Source organism: Salvia splendens, chromosome 3, assembly GCF_004379255.2.
Source record: "Salvia splendens isolate huo1 chromosome 3, SspV2, whole genome shotgun sequence".
Classification (NCBI taxonomy): domain Eukaryota; kingdom Viridiplantae; phylum Streptophyta; class Magnoliopsida; order Lamiales; family Lamiaceae; genus Salvia; species Salvia splendens.
Window position 1 is genome coordinate 33,620,381 of NC_056034.1, and position 27,870 is coordinate 33,648,250.

A 27,870-nucleotide genomic window follows, 5' to 3' on the forward strand; every position below is an offset into this window, starting at 1 on the left:
AAAAATTCCAAGCTATACTAATCCAAAGTTGATAATCTTAAAATCTTTTCCAACGGTAGCTAATCACTTAAGTTCTTAACCCAGTACTTCTAGTTAAAAGTCTTGATGAGACAACACAAAGAGGTGGGTGGCCATTTGAGATAAGAATTGCCTAAAATTGGTTTAGTATGTACAAGGGATGGATCCTAAATTGTTACTCACATGACACGTTTTTCTTTTCAGTTGTCCAAAACAAAAATGAAACATTTTCTTTTTTTGAAAACTTTCTCTCTCCAATTAATACACCCAACAATCTTTTTTCACTCCTATAAGAGCTTCCACAATAAGAATAGTCCAGCCATAGTCTAGCCACAAACTCCTCCTGCCACATCATCAGCACTAAAAATCCTCCTACCACATCATCAAAACAAGCAAATAGCCCAGCAATAGCCTAGTCACATCACTCAAAATTATATAAAACAAATAATTAACAATCACACAAAATACGGAATTAAATTTACGACACAGATACGGGAAAATTCAATTATATTATTAAAATTAAAAAGTACATTAATTAAAAAAATTACATTAATGTTAAAAAAAGAAGGCACATTAAAAAAATTACAAAAAAAGGTACATTAAAAAATTACATAATTAAAAAAAACTAACGCCGTGCAGTCCTCCGCGCCCACAACTCTTCAATTAAATCCTTTTGTAGTCGAATATGAGCATTCACTTGACGCAAGTCGACATGTGCTTGGAGGCGGCCAGCTTCATCGTGAGGTACCCCGCTTCGTACGTTGGGGGCGGCCACGCCGTGGCTTGGACCTGCTTCATTATCGTCGTTTGCCCAATTAGTCAGTTGTACACATTCATCTTCGACAATCATGTTGTGCATGATAATACAGGTGTACATTATATCGGCAATGCAGTCGACATGCCACAAACGCGTTGGACCCCTAATTGCCGCCCATCGAGACTGGAGCACACCAAATGCGCGCTCCACGTCCTTACGCGCCGACTCCTGCCTTTCCGTAAAGTAGGCCTTCCTTTCATCGGATGCGCATCTGATCGTCTTCACAAAGAAGGGCCACCTAGGGTATATCTCATCCGCCAAGTAGTAGCACATATCATGCCGGTTGTCGTTGGCGACAAAACTGATGGCCGGACCGACGCCCTGGCACTGATGGCCGGACCGACGCCCTCAGCATCCCCACCACTACCACCACTACTACCACCCGCGCTACTCATTTCGCGTTGTTGCTCTTGTACAGAAATTAAGATAGACAGAATACTCGTTAAAACAAGCGGTGCAAATGATAATGATGTGCAAATCGTGTATATATAGTGTTTCGAAAATTAAATAAATAAATAAAAATCCGCTCGCCGATCGCTCGCCGATCCGGAGCCTGCAATGGCGGCCAGCGGATCGGCGAGCGCATCGGCCAGTGCTCGCCGATTTTTTGCCAAAATTCGACTAGCCGGTCCGCTCGCCGCCATTGTGGATGCTCTTAAAATATTCATCTTTCTTTCTCTCTATATTTTAATAATTACACTCACATTTTCTTTCTCGAATTAAACATATCAACCAATAATTCCTAAAATTCTGTGCCGACCAAGAAGTGGGTCATCTTAGCCGGGAGGAGGAAGTAGTATTTAAAAAACATATTCCAACATAGTACTTGGGTGAGTCTCTATTTTTGTGTTCTTAAAAAATAGTACTTCCTCCGTCCCCAAAGAATATGCACTTTAGGTTCGGCACGGGTTTTAATAACAAATTGATAAAGTAAGAGAGAGGTAGAGAGAAAAAGTAAATAAAGTATTTTTAGTGAAAAATGGGTCCTACCACATTAGAGAGGAAAGAGTTTCAAAATTAGAAAGTGCATATTTTTGTGGGACAGACTAAAAATGAAAGAGTGCATATTCTTGTGGGACGGATGGAGTAGTAAGTTTTTTGCAGTGGAACATGGTACATAACAAAAGAATGACTAAAAGATATACTCCCTTCGTCCTTCTGTAGTTGAGTCGTATTCCTTTTTGGATTGTCCCACTGCAGCTGAGTCATTTCCTTTTTTGGCAAAAAGTACTTTACTCTCTCTTACTTTACTCTCTTTTCATCTCTCTACCTTTTTCCTCTCTATTTTATCCCCATTTTACTTAACTCATTTAAAATAATTTTTCTTAAATCTCGTGTTGAAAAGAAATGCATCTACTACTGAGGGACGGAGGGAATAGTATAATACCACAACGAGCGAAGTCTGTTTGTGGTGAATGTATTTTTCACACCATGGAACAGTACCAAAACACTCTTCGGATTTGCTAGATTTCAATAAGCTATTGTTCCAGATCATTGGTTCCCACCTTTGAATACATGTCAACTAGTTCGTGATAATAAAGCTCTCTTGTTATTCAGTTCAACATGATCGAACCAAATTTATAGAGGTTGATAGATATTTCATCATGGAGAAACTTGAAGCTGACTAAGATTGTGCAGCTTCCGTTTGTTCATTTTAAAGATTAGTCGGGAGATATTCTAACTTTGACCTTGAACTCAAGGAGTTTCACCGAAGTTTTGAGCAAATTGCAGATAAGTCCTATCTTCTCAAATTTTCTAGTCGAGAGGTATACTAAAGGGGCAATATGATTTGACATGTCTTACTAATAAATCTTTGACAAGTGGAAGCATATGGTTTTGGAAACGAGATATAATCGAGAATCAAATTAGCATTGAATCACATTGATTCCTTTCCTTGTATATCTCATCTTGTAATTGTATTTAACCTTGTAATTGATTATATAGAGATAAAAAATATACCTTTTCTCCGAATAAGGATCGAATAAAACTCATCATTAGAGCATCCACATCCGTGCTCTTGCCAACGAGCACGGATGTGGATCCGGATCCACTTTTACTCACTGCTCTTAGGCAAGAGCACAACACTCACATCCGTACTCTTCCGCAAGAACAAGCTCAAGGGTCCCACCATTCTATTATTCAATTTAAATAAAAATATTTCCACAATATTAAATTACATTAAAAATAACCGAAATAATATTACAAATTACAAAAAAAAAAAAAAAATTACATAATTAAAATCCTAAAAATTAAAATTTTCATAATTAAAGTCTTAAAAATTAAAAATTACATAATTTAAATCCTAAAAATTAAAAATTACATAATTAAATTCATAAAATTAAAAAAACCATTACTCGTGGCCGAATTTCGCCCAAATGTGTTTGATTAGGTCTTCTTGTAGCTCAACGTGGGTTCGGGTATCGCGCATTGTGTGCCTTGTTTCGATCCTCTCACCCACCGTCGTATGCCCACCTCGGCGTGGGGAGACCTCGCGGTTGAGCTTCTGGCTTCATCCTCGTCGTAAAAGCTAGCCGCCCTCGGTCCTTAGTCGGCTATAATCATATTGTGCAAGATAATACACGTGTACATGATGTCGGCGATAATTTTCACGTACCACAGCCGAGACGGGGCCTTCACAATATTGAATCGGGCTTGAAGGACCCCAAAAGCTCTTTCGACGTCTTTACGAGCGGACTCTAGACGCTGCGCCAAAAGAACCCGTCTTGGGTCTTGCGGGTTGCTGAGCGTCTTCACAAAAGTCGACCACCTTGGGTAGATACCATCGGCGAGATAGTAACCCATGTGGTATGTATTTCCATTGACGGTGTAGTCGATCGCCGATGCTACACCATTCAACACTTCATTGAAGAGTGGTGAAGAATAGAGCACGTTCAAGTCGTTGTTGGATCCGCCAACACCGAAATATGCATGCCAAATTCATAGGCGGTAGTCGGCGACCGCTTCAAGGATAAGTGTTGGGCCGCCGCCTTTGTGGCCGCTTAAGTGTTGCCCCCTCCAAGCAGTCGGGCAATTCTTCCACCTCCAATGCATGCAGTCAATGCTGCCAAGCATACCGGGAAAACCATAGACTGTTTCGTGAAGACGAAGCAACCGTTGGCAATCATCGGTGATGGGTGCCCGAAGGAATTCATCCCCGAAAGCTGAACGAACGCCCTCGCAAAATTTTTAAGGCAAAGAATTCCACTGGACTCACCGACATACAAATACTCGTCGAAGAGGTCAGCCGTTTGCCCAGTAGCAAGTTGTCGAATGGCACACGTACACTTCTGCAATGCCGAGAGACTTTGTCGACCAGTTGCGTCTGTATTTTTTTAAAGTATTCAACACGGGACAATGTGTTCACAATACGCATAAACAAGCGTTTTGACATGTGAAAACGGCGCCGAAAGTAATCTTCCGGAAACCGCGGCTGGTCGGAAAAATAGTCGGCAACGAGCCTTTCGTTGGCTCCCTCCCGGTCACGATGGATGTAACGGCGAGCTGATCTAGTTGGTTGAGGAGGAGGGGTGGGGGTATTCACTGCGACATAGGCTTCATAGGCGGCACGATGTTGTTTATAGTATTCTTGTTCTTCGCGCTCCGCTTCCGCAATGAGATGGGTGAAATCTATTTGAGGGTTTGAGTGAGAGAGGAAGATGTAGATATAAGTTGTATGAAAAAATATGAATGAGAGATGATTTGATGTGAAAAATGGATGATGAATGTGTATATTTATAGATGATTTTAGGGATAATAAAAATAAAAAAAATAAAAAAATCCAGAAAAACGGTAAAAAAACAACCAGATTATTGGGATTCTGAAAATAATTTTTTTTTTATTTTTGGTATTATTTTCGATTTTTAAAAAAAATTGAATTTCCAACGGAAATGTCGTTGGCCAATCAGAACGCGCCACGTCAGCTGCTCGCTGGCACGGACGTGCTCGATGCATCGAGTCGTGCCGCGCCAGACGGACGGACAGCGTCTTGCTCACCGCTGCGGATGCTCTTAATGGTAGGCTAAAACCAATCTCATTTTGGGTTTTTGGGTAAAATGTACATATCTATAGGTTTGCACTAAAATAAATCCAAATCACTTTTTCAAATTTGTGGGTAAAAAAGGTACTAGATAGAGAATATTCTTTTTAAATTTGAGTTCAGTGTAAATGACCGGAGTAAACTCACTATTTGATATAACATTTGCATTAAAATGGGTTCGAGTTTAGTGTAAATAGTTAGAGATGCTTTTATAGGGGAGCACTAGGGCCCATCCTTAATTAGAGTGCTAACGGACATCCAATCACGTGCTGCCACGTGGCACGAAAAATGCAATATTGTAAATACAAAATACAATATACATTTGTGAAGTTGTACATGCATTTCCGCAGATTGCATTTTAGTTATAGACAAATTGCATTTTTAAGTTTTGCATTTTAACATAAATTGTCTACAATGCAAAATAAACTATATATAAATGTAATCCATCTATATATAAAATGCAAATTAAATAGTCAATATTTATGACAGTTACATTTGTTTGTCAACTGATACATGCATCGAATGCTTATTTAATGTAAAGTAACACAATTCAATAAGAGTGATACAAGTAGTTCTAATGATGTGGTAGGCCATATATTCACTCTATTTTTTTATATATAGTTTTGGGTTCACAATCCAGCTCCAAATCAACAACTTTATAGATGCTTATGGACCATTTGATGTATATTAAGCCACAAGTGTAAAGAAAAACAAATCTTACAATTTGATATCCTCTTCTAAACTCCATGGCCTTAGAAAAAATGGATTCAGACTGCAATCCAACACTCTCTCTAGCTCATCCGGAGACGATGGATTTCCTCTCCCACGCTTGGTGCAACTTTGCAGTTCAAACTCTGCAGCCTCAGACACAGGAGCGATCACTCGTTCTTCACGACAGCTCAATACAGATGCAAGAGAGCGAAGCAAAGCCTCCCTCTGTAGTAAGTTAGCTTATTCTGTTATTACAAATGATGCATGTTTATGCGACATAATATATATGCGTGCGTTTAACTTGCAGAAGACCAACAACAGTACAAAGTTAGATGATGGAGACAGTTTCTTGCCTCCATGGAAATCCAACGACGTTAAGGTAAAGAGAAAATAAAAGTTATGGTTCTTTATTGTCAAGATTTGTGTAGCATACTGATATCTATTTTCAGTCATGGATATGGATGCAACAAGCTATGCACCCAGAAGTTAATTATAGCAGTTACTTCAAAAGGAAATGGGTAAGTTGCAAAGTGTGTGTGTGTGTGTGTGTTTTGGTATAGATCTTCAACATGTAACTGTGAATGCAGGTGTCATGGAAGCTCGCGCCATTTAAACAAGTCCCGATCAAGAAATGGCTGAAAGAGATGAAGCAGAGGCGAAAGGAGGAGCAGAGATTACACAAGGCGGAGGTTCATGCAGCTATATCAGTAGCAGGCGTTGCAGCTGCACTGGCTGCATTGGCAGCAGAGAACTCAAAACATGGTGAGAGAGACGAGTCTCGTGCTGTTGCTTCTGCAGCAGCCTTGGTTGCTGCACAGTGCGCAAAGGTGGCAGAGGCGATGGGAGCCAAGAGGGAGCAGCTGAGCAGTGTGATAGGCTCAGCAATCAGCGGCACAACTGCCAGCGAGATGGTCACACTAACGGCCGCTGCTGCAACGTGTATGACCTATTAATTTCATATTGGGAAAACAAATTCTATGCATAAGATTGTTAGTCATAGCATCTTCTCACTTGTTCAAATATGCCAGCAATAAAAGGAGCTGACACTCTTAAAGCCAGATCACCGTGCAAGAACAGATTAAGCGGGAGTTCACTTGTGCTACCACTCGAGGATGGTAATGAAGCTGATTTCAACTTCGAGAAATGCAGAGAAATTCTGGCCAAAGGTGCAGACCTCAATATTGAGATGTCAGATGGTATGAGTTATAATCTTTATCTTAAAACAGATGGAAGATAACAGCATAAAATTAAATCTCAATCTATCTCTAATTTCCAAAGTTAAAGCAGGACGGTATTTGCTAAGATCAGTGGCAGTGATCTTAAATAATGAAGGAAAGGTACTCGTATTACTCCATGCTAATAGCTTAAAATTCAAACTGAAAAACTATCCACTTCATCGCGTTCCAGAGTTCATCAAAATTTCATACTTCGATCTAACAGGTTGTTCTCAGGATGAAGAAGCTCAACATGCTAAATGCTTTTACAAGACAAAAAGAAAGTAAGTCCTTTCACATATCTAATATTCAATCTCACTTTCCTACAACTCATAGTCCCCTCAAACTAATGTAAAAGTAACATAAGAGTCTAATGATGATTAACAAAATTTTGCAATATAGGTAGTGTCCTAGACTGGCATGCAGAGCTATATAAAGAATCAGAAGGTGGGGATACTGAAACTGGCTACCTGGTCGTGTTATCCACGAACAAGGGGATGGTGAAGCTGGATATGATGAGTGATTATGAGCGCTACAGAACATGGTCTATGACTATAAATCACATGCTAATGCTCTCAACTTCATTTACCAAGTATGAGCTGCAATTCTACAAGAGTTGAACTTCAACTCTACAATTTCTGGAATATATCTTCTCTGTCAAAAAAAGTCCTCTTAAGGCATTGTTATTTAATATTCATGTGTCTGTATATGTTTGAATATTGGTGATTCAATCATTTATGAATATAATCCTTCTATATAAAATTTTTTTTCAATGATTTTAAATCTAACATATACACCTTCTCCTGCATAAGTTTTTTGCTTCGATGAATGCATCTAGCAAAAGGTTTACTATTTGTTGTTATCGATACAGCAAATAGTAGATAGAAAGTAAGAATGCAAAGGTTGTATACAGATGATATGATCCAGAATAAAACTTTACACGAAAAAAGAGTCAGCAAGAAAAGCCATTGAATACAGAGAAATTTGCACTATGATAATGCTTTCATGTAGTATGCTAGTATTACAATTGGTATGTAATAGGAAGACCGGTCCACAAAAGAAGCCTTCGGGGGCGATCCAAGAACCTAGCTTGCCATGCTGGTTCATCGCTCTCTACGGTGAAGCCACTTTTCAAGTAGAGATTTTTAGCTGCCTCATTATTTACAGCCACATGAACGTATAAGTCACTTATTCCTGTAAATTCAAGATTCATCAAAAAACTTAGGTCATTCACAGCACATAACTACAACAATGATGCAATTTCTCAAAACAATAGTAGTGTATACAGAGAAGATAGCAAAGCTGTTACCAGAGGATCAAAATTTTCACCTTCTACGATTTTGAAACGGGACAAATTTTCGAGTTAACAAATAGTTAAAAAAACTACTCAACAGTACGAAATGCAGGAATTGACAATCTGAGATGGTGCGTTTAGTAATGCCTATGATGCATCAAATTGATAAACTGTTTAGGTAGCACCACCAGTACACACAAAGACATGCAACCATATATTTACGAAGTGCTTACCCCAGTCTTCCGCAACCCTCTTAGACTCTGCAATCAATTCATAGCCCAAACCATTCCGATGCACCTCTTCAGCCACGCATACGTTGCTAATATACGCCCTCGCAAAATCAGATCCAATCGCCTGGTGAAGTGGAAAATCAAGTCAAGTAAGAACTTTTCAGATGATCAACTGGATTGAGCTATAGTATGATTTAAGAGAAATAAGGATATGCCCCTATCAAAATATTTAATTCAGCCAAGTAATAATGTTTTAATTTCCTAATTACCACTAGCCAACAGAAGAGAATACTACTAAGGAAATGTGCATGGATAAAAATACCTGAGGCTTCATTCCTACTATTTCATCAGGAAGGCCGACACACTGATTTAGATCCAGTGTCCCAACAACAACTCTGTCTTCTCCATTTTGTAAAAACTGTGATGAATGAAAGAGACATCAGGTAAATTCAAATATAAGTTCAACAAATTAGAATCACATGTGAATCAAGGAATGCTGAACGAAGAATAACTAAAAATCGACAATTTGATGATATTTGAACTTAGAGAAACTAGCTAATAACCAACCAGGGGATCTTACAATGAGGAAGTAAATTCAACCAATCTAGAATTTATGACCAAATTTAACACAGGAAACTTAAGTAGATGTAGATGAGGTGAGAAAAGAGGGTGCTTACTTTACAAGCAGCACACAAGTCTTTGGAGACATTCATCATCCATGAGATGGGCAATGTAGCATTAATGCAAGAAACTTTCCTAAATCCCTTTCTCTTTCCGGCTACACGTTCACATAGCGCTTCATACTCACGTTCAACCAAGTACTTATTATGATCCTAACAGAACTTGACAAGTAGTAAGAAACAATATCAGCTTTATATCACCAAACGAAAGCTGCATTCAATTGACTGTATAATCAAACAAATAAGCCAATAACTAACAAAACATAGGCATAATTTGAGGTAAGATAATCCAAATAGAATTTTGAATTACGCAAGTTCGATTAAAATCGAGCACAGACGTTGACTTGAAATTGGGGAAAATAGAGGCAGTTACAGCATAAGACTCACTTCGATGCGGAAAGTTTGTTCGTTGAAGTCGTAGAAGGTGCGGACGCGGAGTCGAGCAGCGGCCAAGAGCTCGGCTTCCGAGCACGCTGCTGAAACAGACAGCGACGATTTATCGATGAGGCTGAGGGGAGTTGCCAATTGAGGTGCTGATTGGTGGTTGGAGAGTTGGCAGTGAAGAGCGAGCGACGGGCGACGGAGGGAGGCGGCGGCAACGTGTGGAGGAGGAGGGGTAGGAGTGTGGTAGATCAACATCTCTCGTCTCCACCACTCAACCAAATCTGGTATCAATTTGATCCGGATCAACAAAAAAGTACACCCTCGGTTTACCATTTTTGGGTGTCCCACTCTATGAGTCCTGGTTGGAATATTCGGTATTAGGTCCCACATTCTATTGACCTTTTTTCCACTCATATTTTATTATAAAACCAATATAAAAAAAATTAAGTCTCACATTTATCTTTTTTCACCAACTTACCTTTACAATTTTTTAAAACCCTTGTCGAACTCAACTGGACTCCTAAAGTGGGACTGATGAAGTAATTTATTTCATTTTTTATGGGATAAGTCATAAACAATAAAAGAGTTTCTTTTTTAAATAAAGTTTGATGGTTAATTTCATAAATATTAAATTATTATACCTGTATTAAATTGAACATTAAATTCTAATTTTTTTATTTTTTAACCAAGCAAAGAATTTATAAATGCAATATGAAAATTGGGGAACAGAACAGAATAAGAAGGAGAACAGAATAAGAAAATCGAATCCCAAAATTGTTGGTTTGGGATTAGAAAACAGCGAGAGGATAGTATGATCAGTAAATCTATGTGATTATATGGACAATAATAAATTGATTTAATTGAGAAAAAATCGATTTATTATAATTTTTGATTTAATACTAGCAATGAAAGTTATTTTTCTATCCTTTATAATACGAGTAAAATTGCCGCCTTTTCTTTCTTCTACCAAAATGGTGCCTGTTTTTCAGTTTATCCATTACTTCAACTTCCTTTTTTCCTCTTCCTTCATTATTGATAGAAGATAAATAATGCGTACATAATTATCCATATTTATTCTCTCATCCATTCTCTTGTTTTGTCAGTTTTTCCCTCTCTCTCATTTCCTTTTACCATACTAGTATCAACACCCGTGCTATGCACGGAACATAAGATTTTCAAATTTCAAATAAGTAAATAAAGATATAAAAAAAGTATGAGTAGTTAGAATAAAATATTAGTAGTAAAAATAAATACACAATAGAAAGAGAAGAAAATAAAACATGTGTAAATAAAGACCAAAAAGTAAAAATCGGATAAATGGAACAAAATAAATAGCTCAACAAAATGTGATCAACAAAAAATAAATATTTATATGTAGGGACCAAATCTTAGGAAAACAACAACACACCAATAGTTCATAAGCTTTGAAAAACTTCTTTGTAGACAACAATTTATACTACTCCATAAATCTCATAGATTCGTAGACACATTTTATTATTCATAAAAAGTTTTTGAGATTTTAAATCGGCATATAATACGAATAAGACTACAAATACTCCCTCCGTCACCCAAAGATTGTCTCACTTTGACCGGACACGGGTTTTTAAAAATAAAATGAAAAGTGAGTTGATAGTGAAATATGGGTCTTACTTTTATATATTAGTTTTATAATAAAATGTGAGTAAGAATGAGTTAGTGGAATATGGAGCTCACTACTAAAAATGGTATAAAGTAAAATTAGACAAATTTTGTGGGACAGGCGGAAATGGAAAAATGAGACAATCTTTGTGGGACGGAGGAAGTAATTAACTAATATGATTATGCTCAAAAATAAAATACTTAACACAATTAACATTTTATAGTTTGCCATAAAAGAACTCCAAATAATTCCCAAAGAAAAACCTGACCAAACGAATCCAATACTACAAACTCCGTCAATCTTTATCCCGACCAAACAATTGAATATTTATTTCTCGTATACTATTGAATTAATATAGGATATTAAATAAAAACATGCCACAACAAAAATAAGTAGCCCAATAAATATAACACTACAACCCAAATTAAACTAAAATCTCATACAATACAGTCCAAATCCAATAAAATCATGGCCCAATTATTAATTGAAAAAGGCCCAAAAACAAAAAAATGGCCCAAACAATTTACCAACAATTAATACCAATACTTTATAATATTAAATGACAAAAAAATAAACTTACGTAAGACTAATCATCTTAGCAGATAACTAAAATTTAATTACACCTACATATCAAATTAATAAAGTAAAGTAATGAAATATTTAGAAAATCCCTCTCTCTCTCGACAGAAACCCTAGGGACCTTTATTCCTCCTGTCGCCTCCCTCTTCCTCCACCACCACAACTCGCCTCCCTCTTCCTCTACCACGACAAAGCCAACGACCGGCAATCATATACACTACAACAGATCTCCAAAGATACATCCTAAATCACAATAGATTTACCCTAATCCTCGAAAATTAATACTTCAAAACGCACCAAAATCTGGAAAAATGAAGAGAATCACACAATGTACAGAGGTAGCAAAGAACGGAGGGCGCCGGAAAGGATGGAGTCTCCAGTGAAAACACAAAAACATCGACGGCGGTCAATGCATAACGGTAATTCAAAACTTTATCAAAACCCTCTCATATTCATTCTTCTACACGATTCTCACAAATTAGACTAAATCTAAGTAGGAATGAGGACACAGTGATTAAGAAATCGGATGCTTTTGGAGCCGGCGAAACACCAAGTGGTAATTTTAATCCATTTCCAGAACTAAATCGTCGCCTTATTTCTATATGAGTGTCCAATGTTGAATAGAACCTTGCAAATATGAGCTTAATTCAGAAAGGATTTTTTCTTCATTAAGCTCCTATATGAAAAAACATGAATTTGTTTATAGAAGACGTAACACAACGGTTTCTTCAATGCATGCTTAAAATATTTACTAAACAGCTTTAAAGATGGACTTAAATGGCGTTTCTATATATTTTAGTCATAATTTTACACAAAAACAACATCTAATGCCATTGTTGAAAATACTAAATTTTTAGCTTTTTTCAACAGAGGGATCAATGTTTAAAAGCTCAACATAAAGGAATCAAAAAGAAAATCAGGAAATAAGATAGAAAGAAAATCAGGAAATAAGATGAGTACCTAAACTTGAATGTTTTAAGTCCTCAAATGGCAAACTGAAATAAGATGAGTACCTAAACTTGAATGTGTTAAGTCCTCAAAGGGAAAACTCTTGAGTATTGCAGATTTTTTCAACTTCTTCAATGATTATTCCTTTGATATGTGTATCCAGATAGAGATTATAGGGTAATATGACAAATAAATGAAAATGGAGCTAAGATTTAGAAGGTATAGAACTACTTCTAAACCATGATGACCTTACACTCTGTAAACAGATTATATATATAGGATAAAGAAGAAGGTTGTGAGAATTATAGATAAGTAAAAACTGAGAGACAAATGATAATGAGAATGATAAAAATTTAAAGGGTTAAGACTACACATAAACCAAGGAGACCTTTCAGTTTATCATGGTTATCAACAATCTAAACCCTGCAAAATAGGCTTACATAAGGCACCTTAGAATTACTGATGTGGTAATAATAAATTTTATAAAAATGACTCCAAATTAAACTTAAATCAATTGTTTGCTGATTGAATGTTTAAATTATGAGCTTAAGAGATTAATAGAAGCAGAACAAGTATACAGATTTGTTTTTATTAGAATACAGGGTTCTCTGACACATATTATTGAATTAAATATACACAGATGTTTTAGCTATTTTCCAACTACTGTTTGTGAATTCCAGAGACTTAACTTGTAAAAGGTCATCCTTTAACTTCTACATTGCTTCTAAATAGGAAAAAAGGACGGTGAATACTAATATTGGACTTAAATGGTGCATCTATATATTTCTTTAAATTTTGTGATTCAAATAATGTTAATCCACTGCCCACTTGTGAATTACAGGAAGATAATGCTATTTTGCTAATGAAAAACACTGATAGGGATGGATTGCATAGATAGATGGTTGCAATCTTTTTATAATACACACAGTTTTTTTAATAGATTTAGTAGTATTCTTCTAAGTTGAAAAATTTTAAGTAAGTTAAGTGCATAGAACAATTGAACTCAACTGCATTCAAAATTGGAGCAGTAGTTAACACAAATTGCCATACCAACTTCTGTCAATTTCTTTAACTATGTCAATCATATTTTCAAAGAGTTTAGTATAACATAACAAAGAAAAAAAAGCTTCATATTAGAATTCTTGCAGTAATATACATTATATACCATGAATGCAAAATTTATTGAATAATATACTAATCTATTATCTTCTGATTTCAGCAGGCTAAGGGGTAGACAACACTAAAGATATGACCCTTTGAATGAGAAGAAGCAACCAAAGAATGAAGTTTGATGAGCTTAAAAGATAAGTTATTCATAATTCAGTAATATAGGCAATAGAAACTGAAGTAGTATATTCAAAATTCTGAGTGCTTTTGATTATGTTTGCATGATATACTTGCTTAAATCATGATTAATAGACATTAGTGAATACAAATGCATATAAAACTTTAAACATAAAGTTATGGAAATGATTCTAACTCTAGGACTTGATAATTGATACTCCTCTACTAGCTTGCATCATATTTTCAAGTGAATAAACAGAGTCAAACAATAAGGATGTAATAAGAGGGAAATGTCTGAAAAATAAATAAATGTAACGACCCGCTAAGCCGATATTATTATAAACTATATTATTAGCTTGATTATCTATATAAGTAACTTTTATGCGATTAAATCCGAGCTACGATAGATTGTCGTCGTTATTTGTTTTGACGATAGACAAGTGAATAGAATCCACAAATATATAATACACCTATATGAATATAATAAATTTAAATGAATAAATAAATAAGATCCAAAAATTCAAAATCTTGATGTCCGATACATCCAACAAAATCTAATACATCCTGCGTTTTAAGAAAATCAGGTACTTCAACGAGGACAGCCTCGAACAGGAACCGAGTATACCTACACCAAATTAAATGAATAAGTGGACAAATACTAAAATAATTACTTTAATAAACTAATTAAAATAAAAAAAAGGAGAGAGAGGGCAGATCTAGTGGATCGATTTTTTTTAGACACGGCATTTAATTAGTGCAGACAAATTATATTCCTTCCTGACTAAGGAGAATAACAAATCATATTCCTTCCTTCCTGACGAAGGCAAATCAAATCATATTCCTTGCTACACCGTCACTTTTACTCCATCTCCATGCATTGTATATAGACACACAATCATTTTTTTTTCACTCAACCACGGTTAAAACCGTTCCTTCCCCCTCACTCCATAAATCTCACCCACATCACCGTCACACGCCTTTTTCAATATATCTCACCACCCTAATCTCCTCCATCCCACTTTTCGACACCACAAACTCCACACAACACCATAAGAGAGCAGCGAGGGGGAAGGGAAAGGAGCAGGCGAGTGGTAACAGCAAGGACAGCCACAACCGAGGAGGATTCACCCACGTTAAGGTAAATTCCTCAACACCCCATATCCTCTGCATCATGATAGGCAGCCAAGTGCATAGCTCCAAGAACATAGAATTTCACTAAGAACATCACAGGCATCTCAAGAACATGGAGTCATAAGGTTGCCACAACACCATAGCATAGCTACTGCCAAACCACCAACATGACGCTCCCATCATAGACCCCAAAGAGGAAACACAGCAGTCAAACTCTCTCCAATCAGAAAAGTTTGTCACCCTTATTAACCGAAAATTCTAAGTTTAACGGAATAATTAAAAGGGAAAGAGAGCAAAAGAACTTAACTTTATAATGATAACGTATATTGCGGGACGTTTCGGGGTGGTTCCGGGCGTGTTCGGGGCTGCGCGGTGCCTGGCCGGCGCCTGGACTCCCGGCGACGGCAGGAGGGTGGCCGCTCCAGCGGCTGGGTTGCCTCCACTCCAGGAGCGACGACCGACGGCGACGGAGCAGCAGCGGTGGCCGACGGCGAGCTGCAGCGGGCGACGGCGGCGTTCCTCCTCGCTGCGGCAGCAGCTTCTCCCGGCGACTCTGCGACAGCGGACGGACAGAGGCAGCAGCAGCTGGCGACTTCCTGGCGACCGCCGCGGCAGCTCCGACGGCAGCGTCGAGCCGGAGAGAGAGCGACGAAAGGGGGATGGCTTCTGCGATTGAGGGAGGCGGGTAGAGAGAGAAGAAAGAAGAAAGAAGATAGTGGGAGAGAGAGTTGACCGATTTGGGGAAAATGGGAGTCAAAATTGGGCAATTGTATTGATAAAAGAATTTGGGCCTGATAGAAATCCATGGGTTCCATCCTAAAACCAATTGGTGATAGGAGGAGGGGCACATGAGACTTATATATTAGTTTCAGTTTTCTCTTGACACCGATGTGGGACAGTTATATGTTATATTTTTAGTTTCAATTGCCAACACCCTCCCTCAAACCCTTCAAGGTGAACATTGGAGGGGTTGGACTTTTTTTTCTAATCGATTAGACAATCGGCCCAAATTTTTTCGATCGGTTGGACCACTTGGCCAAAATTTTTTGAAGTCCAGATATACTGCTGGGTCAGTCATTTTTCCAGTTTCGGCCCAGAAATACTGCTGGGTCAGTTTTTTTTTGTTTCGGCCCAGATATACTGCTGGGTCAGTTAAATATGACCCACAGTCGGTGACCCGCTCTGATACCATGATAGAAATCAATGGGTTCCATCCTAAAACCAATTGGTGATAGGAGGAGGGGCCCATGAGACTTATATATTAGTTTCAGTTTTCTCTTGACACCGATGTGGGACAGTTATATGTTATATTTTTAGTTTCAATTGCCAACAGGGCCTTTACTTGTTTTCTTGGGCCTAATAATTAAAATGGGATGGTTGCTAGATTGGGCTCCTTTATTTGTTTAATTGGGGCTTTTAAATTAAATGAAAAGTAAGAGGTGAGGTAAATAATTAAGTCTTGGGCTTTTAAATAAATCTTTGGGCCGATAATTAATCGTGACAAAATTATTTAATTAATCCCGGAATATTTCGAAGGATAAATAATTTTATCCTAAGTCCGAAATAAATATAGTTCGAGGAGAAATGGTTGCGATAATTTAATTATGCACTTTTAAATTATTTTGAGGATTTTATTTCGATATCGTGGAGGGAAATACGAGGAGCCAACGGAGGAATTATGGGCGTAAGCGGCCGACCGGCGTCTCAAGCGACGCCTTGGGCGGCCGCTAAATAATATAAAAAAAATAAATAAAATACGCGAAAATCGAGAAGCGAGATAAAAGACTTTAATGAGGGTGCATGCATTCTAATTTAAGTAGTTTTGTCCTTGAGTCTAATTAGTGTATTATTATACTGTGATTTTTTTAAAGGGGTGCTTTCGCAAGTAAAGTCGGAACGAAAGATTCAAGTTAAGGAATCTAAACGATCAAGGTGAGCTTTCCTATACCAAAAATACAAATCGTATTTTATGAAAACACGAACACATGTTCGTGATTCTTAAAGATGTTATCTTGTCATAAATGTTTTTGTATGATGCCTATCTGTTTGGCTAAGGCCAAAGAAATTATGAATGATGATATAAGTCGAATTCGGGTCCCAGTGAGGGTGGTGTCCCCGCTCGGACTAGTGTACACAAGCTACCTCTGACATGTTGGGCAGAGCAGGTGACCGAGGAAGGTGGCCACCTTCCCGGCACAAGAATACCTCTGACATGTTGGGCAGAGAAGGTGACCGTGCGAGAACACCATCTCGACGGCACAATGTGATCAGATATGGCTAAGTACAGGAAAAAGGGACTGTAGTCCAATGTGATATTTTTAGTAAGCTCGGGTCTTTTCAATAACACCCCCGAGTGTTACTGTGATGATGGCATGACAATATTTTCAAATGTATATGTGTAATTTTCGGCAATGTGTTCACTGAGTACTTTTTGTACTCAGCCCTGCATATATTTCTAAATGTGCAGGTTGAGCAGCGAAGTGGTGGGGGAAGTGCTATTGAGACAAGACATTTAATTCAGTCAGATTTTGACTCTCGGAGGTTCATGTCTTCATACATGGAACCGCGTTCATTTGCTTTCGTTGTGTATCTTAAAAGACTCAAGTCTATTTTGTTCAAAACTCTGATTTTATTTCGAGCTTTTCCCATTTGTTTGGAGCTATGGTCGAGTTGTGTTGCTTTTCCCCTTTCTTCCCTGCTTCTTTAAATCATCCCCTAGTCGCGATCAACCGTGTTTTCTATCCTTAGAAAATGCGGTCGTGACAGAGTGGTATCAGAGCATTCTTTCTCGCTCTGAACCCGAGAGTCTTCTTTGAAAATCTTTGGTCTAGCCTCGTTCCACTAGACTGTCTAATCGATGAAAATGCTCTTAGCACTCCCACCACTCGCACTCAACGAGGAAAAATATAACTTGTTCTTTTTCAAAAGAAAGTCAAGATGTTTAAAAGTTTGAAATGGAGAAATAACTCATGCAGTTAATTTGAGTGAACAGATGAAAATACCAAGTTTACAGAAAGAGTTAGTATGCTTTTCTTGGCTAAAGACTGTGAATGCATGAATAAAAGAAGTAACTTTCCTGAATGGAAAAAGGTACTGAAATATGAAAGTATAAAGTATACGAGTCTGGTACCAATTGGTGAAATGACATCTCTTTTTGAGTTAGTCATTGAATCATGTTGCAAGTAGGGGGAAATCGAAATTTCCAAAAACTTAGAATACTTAGTTATGCGTTCCTTCTAGAACACAATATGAACTCGAACTTAGAAGTACAGTATGAACATTTCTCACTTTCTCGAGCGACGAAAAGAAAGGACGCGATAAGAAAGAAACTTCGTCACGAGAAAAGCAATTCAACATAGAACAAACGATGTTTCTAGAAAGATGGTAGGGGTTAGATGCCTTTTTCTACATCCCAATGACATGAATAATCTGGGTTAGCCATTGTCTTTCTTGACAATTCAATCACTCCAAAGGATCATACCTTTGATCCAACTAAGCGATGTACACATACATAGCAAGAAAATATGATTACAATGTAAAGAAAGAACCTAGCTCTATAATATAAGTAAGCAGAAACGACGTGTTACGAGGATGACCGCTATGACGAACCAAGAGTACCAAAGAGTTGTAATCCCCACATATGGTCAGCTGACGTGATCGTAAAGTGAAAGTAGCGTGTGACCAAAGTTTCCCATAACTCAGTTACCATTCTCTATAAAGAATTAAACAAGGGAGTATCACCATTGTAGTTAACCAAGAAGATTCATCAGCAACACTTATTTTGATTCCCATGAATTTCATTTTCTCGTATTCCCCTTGATCAAAATACTTTTGTTGAATAAAGACCTTAAATGACTTCCTTTGCAAGGTAACGTGTCATTATATTTCCTCTTCTATGTCAAGGTTGTGAATCACTTTCAGTTTTGAGCTTGCTCCCTCATGTTTTCTAATAACCTCCAGTGACTACAGTCCTTCTTTACTCGTTTTGTATAAAAGTAATACTTTGACTCTCTGAATTCTTGCCACCAAACTCCTATACTAGGAGCTGCTTTATTTATAGCTTTTAGAATGAACATGTTTCCCTAAACTATTGTCTCTTCAATGATGATATATTCTTCAAAGACCCTTATTAGACCTTTAGTGTTTTCAAATGTGCTTGTTGACAAGCTCTTTAATTTATAAAGAACAGTCCCCTCTTCTTATTTCCACTATAATTATTCCATCATGCTTTGAGCTCTTTAGTAACTCCAAGTCTAAAGTAATTTGCTCTCTTCCCGAACTAGTTTGCTCTGGTTGTCTTCTCTACTTGTTAATTTCCGTGATTTGGTTATAAACTTTATGAATTCATTAACGTGATATAGTATCACGATGTTGTTGACCCTAAAGAGTAGTTCCTTGTTATTCTTCTTTCTCAAATCCACATGAGCCCAATCATTTTCAGTCTTACTATATTGGAGCAACCATCTGGTGAGACCTTAAACCTTTTTAATTGACCCTTTGTGTTTTCAGACATACTTATTGACAAGCTCTTTATTTTACATGAGTACTCTCATCTTCTGAATTCAAATATGACTGTTGTCTCTTGATCTGAGATTTTCTACAAGCTCCATGTTAAAGCTGGCACATTGCTTCTCCCTTGGCTAGTTTCCTCTTGTTGCCCTCTTTATTAGTTAGTTTCCCTGAATTGCTTATAAACTCTAAAAATTTCGTTAATATGATCTTCTATCACAGTGTTGTCGAGTAAATTGCAATTGTTTGTTTTTCCTATTCTTTTCAAATATTTGTAACCAACCATCTCAGGTCTTCCTGTTATCATCTGGGGATACTAGAAACTTTTCTACTTCACTTTTCATTTTGATTATATTATTGTCAACCTATTATTGACATCTGCATTCTATTCATCATACCCTCACTTTCGCAATCTATTCCATCTGGCAAGCTCTTACCACAATAAAACTTCCAAGTTCTATGGGTATAGCTCAAGCCCTTTGAAGTTGTATCTTTTCTTTTCCGGGAGTGAGCATAATGAGCCCAATTGAGCCTAGTCTTTGCACTTCATGAAAACCTTTGTTGCAAGCTACTGGTGAAAGTTTGTGGTGAACCAAACACTCGCGTAATTGAAATAATTATAATTGTTTTGTTTTCATGGTTACCTTGGAGCCTACACAAAGCAAGAACGATTCGAATATTTCTCTTGGAATCCCAAATTCAGTTCCTATCAAAGTTAAAACTGTTAGACCACCTCTAAATTTCCTCGTGTGAGACCCTCAAGGAAGCGCAAGACCGCAAAAAAAAATAAAAAAAATAAAAAAATAAAAAAAAAATCCTACGCCGATGAGCGTCGAACGGAATTGAAATTTAACATCAGGGAGAAGGTCTTCTTGAAAGTGTCCCCTTCCAAAGGAATAACCAGATTTGGACTCAAGGGAAAGCTGAAACCACGATTTATTGGACCCTATGAAATTCTGGAAGAAGTGGGCCCAGTAGCATATCGCTTGGCATTACCACCCAACTTTGGGAACGTACACAACGTATTCCACGTCTCCCAATGTCGAAGGTATATGTTCGACAAAAAAAAATGTGATGCGCCACGAAGAAATCGCTCTAGAGCCTAACCTGAGTTAAGAAGAAAAGCCGGTAGAAATACTAGATCGAAAGGTGCAGCAGCTTCGGAACAAGTCGATTACTACAGTGAAGGTTTTGGAAAAAAACCACGGACAGGAAGAAGCAACATGGGAACTAGAAGAGAAAATGAAGGAGAAATATCCCGAGCTTTTTGTCTAAACACTTGCTAAATTTCGGGACGAAATTTCTTTTAAGAGAGGTAGAATGTAACGACCCGCTAAGCCGATATTATTATAAACTATATTATTAGCTTGATTATCTATATAAGTAACTTTTATGCGATTAAATCCGAGCTACGATAGATTGCCGTCGTTATTTGTTTTGACGATAGACAAGTGAATAGAATCCACAAATATATAATACACCTATATGAATATAATAAATTTAAATGAATAAATAAATAAGATCCTAAAATTCAAAATCTTGATGTCCGATACATCCAACAAAAGTCCAACAAAATTTAATACATCCTGCGTTTTAAGAAAATCGGGTACTTCAACGAGGACAGCCTCGAACAGGAACCGAGTATACCTACACCAAATTAAATGAATAAGTGGACAAATACTAAAATAATTACTTTAATAAACTAATTAAAATATAAAAAAAAGGAGAGATAGGGCAGATCTAGTGGATCGATTTTTTTTAGACACGACATTTAATTAGTGCAGACAAATTATATTCCTTCCTGACTAAGGAGAATAACAAATCATATTCCTTCCTTCCTGACGAAGGCAAATCAAATCATATTCCTTGCTACACCGTCACTTTTACTCCATCTCTATGCATTGTATATAGACACACAATCATTTTTTTTCACTCAACCACGGTTAAAACCGTTCCTTCCCCCTCACTCCATAAATCTCTCCCACATCACCGTCACACGCCTTTTTCAATATATCTCACCACCCTAATCTCCTCCACCCCACTACATGGAAAAGATGCAAATGGCCTAACATCATCCAAAAGTGCCAAGTTCAGTGACAACAAAAAATACAACTAAAAAACATAAGATGGGGATGCAAAACACAAAAAAAAAACCACTTCTGCCTTCCCTCCTAATTAAGACCACCAAAGGGATGAATATATTGCATACTGTCTGCAAATTTATGTATCTGAATTTATGGTTCACACGGCTTGACACTTTTTGAGATTTTTTTCAGGGACAAATTGTAATGGAAGTAAATCTTGGATAACAAAGTATTATTTCATAACTTCATTAAGGTAATTAATCTTATACAGTTTCTGATTGTCATTTAGAAAATGAATTTAAGACATATTTTTTTATTTATAAAATTAAAAGGTTTTGAAAATGAATAAAGGTGAGTTGAGGCCCATATCCATACTCTTGCGGAAAAACATAGATGTGGATGCTCTAATACTCCATCAATTAGCATGGCGATCTTATTTCCATAATAAAGACGAATGATGTCCATATAATCGTAAACTCAATTCAATATTATATTTACTTCTCTATATTTACATATCAATAACATGAAAAAATAATGACTCAAACATAAAGATGAGTATTAATATCATGAAATTCTTAAAATTAAAATAGTAAAATTTAGTTCCTAGTAATATTAATATGTCATATATTAAACTTGTACTAATGAATAATGATATAGTGAACTGAACGATGAGTTCTAATATTTATAAAGAAAAGGAGAAAATATTCAATATACTATAGCTTTAAAATATTAAATAGATGGGTTAAAACATGTGAATATTTATTTTGTTCGAGGTTTGATTGTACTGTTCCAAAAATTAAGAATTTGAATAAGTTAGATTTGAAAAGTAAATAATTTAAACAAAATTGTGATATACACTCAATTAGTATTAACTTTAAGGATTGATACATGCCGCCACAAATTTTTTTTTTTAATTAGCAAGGGTATCTACTGGCGGAGCCAGTGACTATTCCCGAGTTGATTTATAGGCACTTTGATGGGTGAGACAGTTGACCCAAAGATTAAAGTTGCTTCATACCATTTGGTTAAGGATGAGCGAGTCTCATATCATTCGACCACACTCCTTGAGTCCAGTCTCATTTAAACCACAACTAATTTTGATAATTATCATTTGAGAAAAAGTGAAGTTGCATATTACTTAAAGTAAATGAGTTTATTTATTAAAAGTAATTCAAAATTTTTTAAAAAAACTACTCTCCTCGTCCCATAAAATGTGTAAACGGTAATATTACCGTTATATATCCGTTTTTTCTTTTTTTTTTTCTTTTTTTAAATTTTTTACTCTATAAATACTCCTAATTCATCCTCATTTCACACACAACTACATATCTATTCTTCCTAAAATCAGCTTCATTTCCTCTCCAATTTTCATCTAACATCTCATCAAAAAATGTCCGGTGGTGGCTCCGGTGGACACTTCCCGCTTCTCGCCCTCCCAACACGCGGCCTGGTGGAACGAAATTGTGCATATGGCAGCACAACTTGGCCTTCCGACTCCCCCTCCACCTCGACCGCCTTCGGGGGGATGATTCGCCGGCGGAGTAGTTTTTTTATTTTCTTTAAATTTGTATTTTAAATTATGCAACGTTTAATTTTTTAGGATTTTAATTGTGTGATTTTTATTTTTTAGATTTTAAGTTGTAATATTTTTATGTTGTGTGTTTTTTAATGAAGTGTGTTTGTTTTAATTGAATTGGGTTGGAAATAAAAATAAAAAATGAAATTGAATGAATAGTAATTTAAGGAACAGTTAAGAAACGGATAAGGAACGGAGGGTTGTAGGTTCCGTTCCTTAGTTAAGGAATGGAGTTAAAAAGTACAGTGGGGCCCGCAAATAGTAGTTTAAGGAACGGTTAAGGAACGGTGGGGGAACAACGTAGTGGATGCCCTTAGGAAAACAACGCACCAATAGTTCATAAGTTTTGGAAAACTTCTTTGTAGACAACAATTTATACTACTCCATAATTATCATTGATTCGTAGACACATTTTATTATTCATAAAAGGATTTTGAGATTTTAAATCCGCATATAATACGAATAAGACTACAAATACTCCCTCCGTCACCCAAAGATTGTCTCACTTTGACCGGGCACGGGTTTTTTAAAATGTAATGAAAAGTGAGTTGAAAAAGTTAGTGAAATGTGAGTCTTACTTTTATATATTAGTTTTATAATAAAATATGAGTAAGAATGAGTTAGTGGAATATGGAGTCCGCTACTAAAAATGGTAAAAAGTAGAATGAGACAAATTTTGTGGGACAGACGGAAATGAAAAAATGAGACAATCTTTGTGTGACGGAGGAAGTAATTAACTAATATGATTATGCTCAAAAATAAAATACTTAACACAACTAACATTTTATAGTTTGCCATAAAAGAACTCCAAATAATTCCCAAAGAAAAACCTTGACCAAACGAATCCAATACTACAATCTCCGCCAATCTTTATCCAGACCAAACAATTGAATATTTATTTCTCGTATATTATTGAATTAATATAGGATATTAAATAAAAACATGCCACAACAAAAATTAGTATCCCAATAAATATAACACTACAACCCAAATTAAACTAAAATATCATACAATACAGTCCAAATAAAATAAAGTCATGGCCCAATTATTAATTGAAAAAGGCCCAAAAACAAAAAAATGGCCCAAACAATTTACCAACAATTAATACCAATACTTTATAATATTAAATGACAAAAAAATAAACTTGCGTAAGATTAATCATCTTAGCAGATAACTAAAATTTAATTATACCTACATATCAAATTAATAAAGTAAAGTAATGAAATATTTAAAAAATCTCTCTCTCTCTCGATAGAAACCCTAGGGACCTTTATTCCTCCTATCGCATCCCTCTTCCTCCACCACCACAACCCGCCTCCCTCTTCCTCTACCATGACAAAGCCAACGACCGGCAATCATATACACTACAACACATCTCCAAAGATACATCCTAAAGCACAATAGATTTACCATAATCCTCGAAAATTAATACTTCAAAACGCACCAAAATCTGGAAAAATGAAGAGAATCACACAATGTACAGAGGAAGCGAAGAACGGAGGGCGCCGGAACGGATGGAGTCTCCAGTGAAAACACAAAAACATCGACGGCAGTCAACGCATAACGGTAATCCAAAACTTTATCAAAACCCTCTCAAATTCATTCTTCTACACGATTCTCACAAATTAGACTAAATCTAAGTAGGAATGAGGACACAGTGATTAAGAAATCGGACGCTTTTGGAGCCAGCGAAACACCAAGAGGTAATTTTAATCCATTTCCAGAACTAAATCGTCGCCTTATTTCTATATGAGTGTCCAATGTTGAATAGAACCTTGCAAATATGAGCCTAATTTAGAAAGGATTTTTTCTTCATTAAGCTCCTATATGAAAAAACTTGAATTTGTTTATAGAAGACATAACACAACTGTTTCTTCAATGCATGCTTAAAATTTTTACTAAACAGCTTCAAAGATGGACTTAAATGGTGTTTCTATATATTTTAGTCATAATTTTACACATAAACAACATCTAATGCCATTGTTGAAAATACTAAATTTTTAGCTTTTTTCAACAGAGGGATCAATGTTTAAAAGTTCAACACAAAGGAATCAAAAAGAAAATCAGGAAATAAGATGGAAAGAAAATCAGGAAATAAGATGAGTACCTAAACTTGAATGTGTTAAGTCCTCAAATGGCAAACTCTTGAGTATTGCAGATTTTTTTCCACTTCTTCAATGATTATTCCTTTGATACGTGTATCCAGATAGAGATTATAGTGTAATATGACAAATAAATGAAAATGGAGCTAAGATTTAGAAGGTATAGAACTACTTCTAAACCATGATGACCTTACACTCTGTAAACAGATTATATATATATAGGATAAAGAAGGTTGTGAGAATTATAGATAAGTAAAAACTGAGAGACAAATGATAATGGGAATGATGAAAATTTAAAGGGTTAAAACTACACATAAACCAAGGAGACCTTTCAGTTTATCATGGTTATCAAAAATCCCAACCCTGCAAAATCGGCTTACATAAGGCACCTTAGAATTACTGATGTGGTAATAATAAATTTTACAAAAATGACTCCAAATTAAACTTAAATCAATTGTTTGCTGATTGAATGTTTAAATTATGAGCATAAGAGATTCATAGATGTAGAATAAGTATACAGATTTGTTTTTATTAGAATACATGGTTCTCTGACACATATTATTGAATCAAATATACACAAATGTTTTAGCTATTTTCCAACTACTGTTTATGAATTCCAGAGACTTAACTTGTAAAAGGTCATCCATTAACTTCTACATTGCTTCTAAATAGGAAAAAAAGATCGTGAATACTAATATTGGACTTAAATGGTGCATCTATATATTTCTTTAAATTCTGTGATTCAAATAATGTTAATCCACTGCCCACATGTGAAGTACAGGAAGATAATGCTATTTTGCTAATGAAAAACACTGATAGGGATGGATTGCATAGATAGATGGCTGCAATCTTTTTTTTATAATACACACAGTTTTTCTAATAGAAGTTGAAAAAATTTAAGTAAGTTAAGTGCATAGAACAATTGAACTCAACTGCATTCAAAATTGGAGCAATAGTTAACACAAATTGCCGTACCAACTTCTGTCAATTTCTTTAACTATGTCAATCATATTTTCAAAGAGTTTAGTATAACATAACAAAGAAAAAAAGCTTCATATTAGAATTCTTGCAGTAATATGCCATGAATGAAAATTTATTGAATAATATACTAATCTATTATCTTCTGATTTCAGCAGGCTAAGGGGTAGACAACACTAAAGATATGACCCTTTGAATGAGAAGAAGCAACCAAAGAATGAAGTTTGATGAGCTTAAAAGATAAGTTATTAATAATTCAGTAATATAGGCTATAGAAATTGAAGTAGTATATTCAAAATTCTGAGTGCTTTTGATTATGTTTGCATGATATACTTGCTTAAATCATGATTAATAGACATTAGTGAATACAAATGCATATAAAACTTTAAACATAAAGTTATGGAAATGATTCTAACTCTAGGACTTGTTAATTGATACTCCTCTACTGGCTTGCATCATTTTTTCAAGTGAATAAACCGAGTCAAACAATAAGGATGTAATAAGAGGCAAAATAACTGAAAAATAAATAAAAACTTTCATTATAGTCTGAAAGGATAGCTCAACATATAAAATTCTTCAGATTCTTCTCATCTTACTAAGTTCACTACATGGAAAAGATGCAAATGGCCAAACATCATCCAAAAAGTGCCAAGTTCAGTGACAACAAAAAACACAACTAAAAAAACATAAGATGAGGATGAAAAACACAAAAAAAAAATCACTTCTGCCTTCCCTCCTAATTAAGACCGCCAAAGGGATGAATATATTGCCTACTGTCTGCAAATTTATGTATCTGAATTTATGGTTCACACGGCTTGACACTTTTTGAGATTTTTTTCAGGGACAAATTGCAATGGGAAGTAAATCTTGGATAACAAAGTATTATTTCATAACTTCATTAAGGTAATTAATCTTTTACAGTTTCTGATTGTCATTTAGAAAATGAATTTCAGACATATTTTTTTATTCATAAAATTAAAAGGTTTTGAATATGCATTTAACATATCAAAATTTTCTTTTTCACAGACAAAAATCATTGGAAACTGAAGAGTGAATCAGTCCCAGCTTTGGAAGAATGAAAAAAATAGATTATTGTAATAGAATAGTGGTATTTTATATTAATCCTATGGAAGGCTAACATAATTAGGCTGCAACCCTATAGTAAAATTTACTGCCATACGTGAACATTCTCCATTGAGGGAATTTATCTATTCTATTTATTTTTAAAACAGGAATTACAATTGCTATAAAAGAAAAATCACAAATTAATTAAACACTCATATCTCATTTTCCCTCCAAAAAAGGGTATAAAAGTACTTTCATTCAACTGTCACTTTTAAATAGTATAGATGTCTATAGGTATCCATATTTTTTCTCTCTTTCCATTTCTGGTTTTTCAATTTTTCCTCCTCTCATTTTCTTCTACCCCAAATAGCAACGACCCATATTTATTCCTATACGTTATTTGGATGTCATAGTACTCTTATACTTTTCCACAATTATACTTCGTCGGTCCCATAAAAAATTCACATTTATAGAAAGTTCTCCTAAACTCATTAACTATATACATCAATTTATTTACAACTTATACTATTAGGGTCCATCATTAAACAGTAATAATAATGTGGGTCACACTATTCACTAACAATATTTAAA

At 35.8% G+C, this 27,870-nt stretch overlaps 2 protein-coding genes and 2 long non-coding RNA genes across 5 annotated transcripts; 3 read left to right on the top strand and 1 right to left on the bottom strand.

Annotated features, from left to right (window-relative positions):
* Positions 1 to 5,604: 5,604 nt before the first annotated feature.
* LOC121793547 (VAN3-binding protein-like) lies at positions 5,605 to 7,525 on the top strand. The gene is made up of 8 exons (XM_042191573.1): positions 5,605 to 5,812; positions 5,890 to 5,961; positions 6,032 to 6,100; positions 6,170 to 6,521; positions 6,611 to 6,778; positions 6,870 to 6,919; positions 7,023 to 7,080; positions 7,199 to 7,525. Exons 1-8 carry the CDS (start codon positions 5,618 to 5,620, stop codon positions 7,414 to 7,416), a joined length of 1,182 nt encoding a protein of 393 aa, XP_042047507.1. The 5' UTR covers positions 5,605 to 5,617; the 3' UTR covers positions 7,417 to 7,525.
* Positions 7,526 to 7,648: 123 nt separating this feature from the next.
* On the bottom strand, positions 7,649 to 9,661 carry LOC121793548. The gene is made up of 5 exons (XM_042191574.1): positions 9,388 to 9,661; positions 8,998 to 9,153; positions 8,643 to 8,738; positions 8,324 to 8,444; positions 7,649 to 7,990 (listed from the first exon to the last, which is right to left on the bottom strand). The coding sequence occupies exons 1-5, from the start codon at positions 9,637 to 9,639 to the stop codon at positions 7,818 to 7,820; spliced, it is 798 nt and encodes a 265-aa protein (XP_042047508.1). The 5' UTR covers positions 9,640 to 9,661; the 3' UTR covers positions 7,649 to 7,817.
* A 2,030-nt stretch (positions 9,662 to 11,691) lies between these two features.
* On the top strand, positions 11,692 to 15,622 carry LOC121793655. The gene is made up of 3 exons (XR_006049138.1): positions 11,692 to 12,021; positions 12,100 to 12,158; positions 13,770 to 15,622. It is a non-coding gene; the product is annotated as an uncharacterized LOC121793655 (long non-coding RNA).
* An 8,739-nt stretch (positions 15,623 to 24,361) lies between these two features.
* On the top strand, positions 24,362 to 27,449 carry LOC121797357. Of its 2 annotated transcripts, none has more exons than XR_006049830.1 (4): positions 24,362 to 24,700; positions 24,779 to 24,837; positions 26,370 to 27,117; positions 27,241 to 27,449. It is a non-coding gene; the product is annotated as an uncharacterized LOC121797357 (long non-coding RNA). The 2 variants fall into 2 exon arrangements; XR_006049829.1 differs by having other exon boundaries at positions 26,373 to 27,117.
* The last annotated feature ends 421 nt before the right edge of the window (positions 27,450 to 27,870 follow it).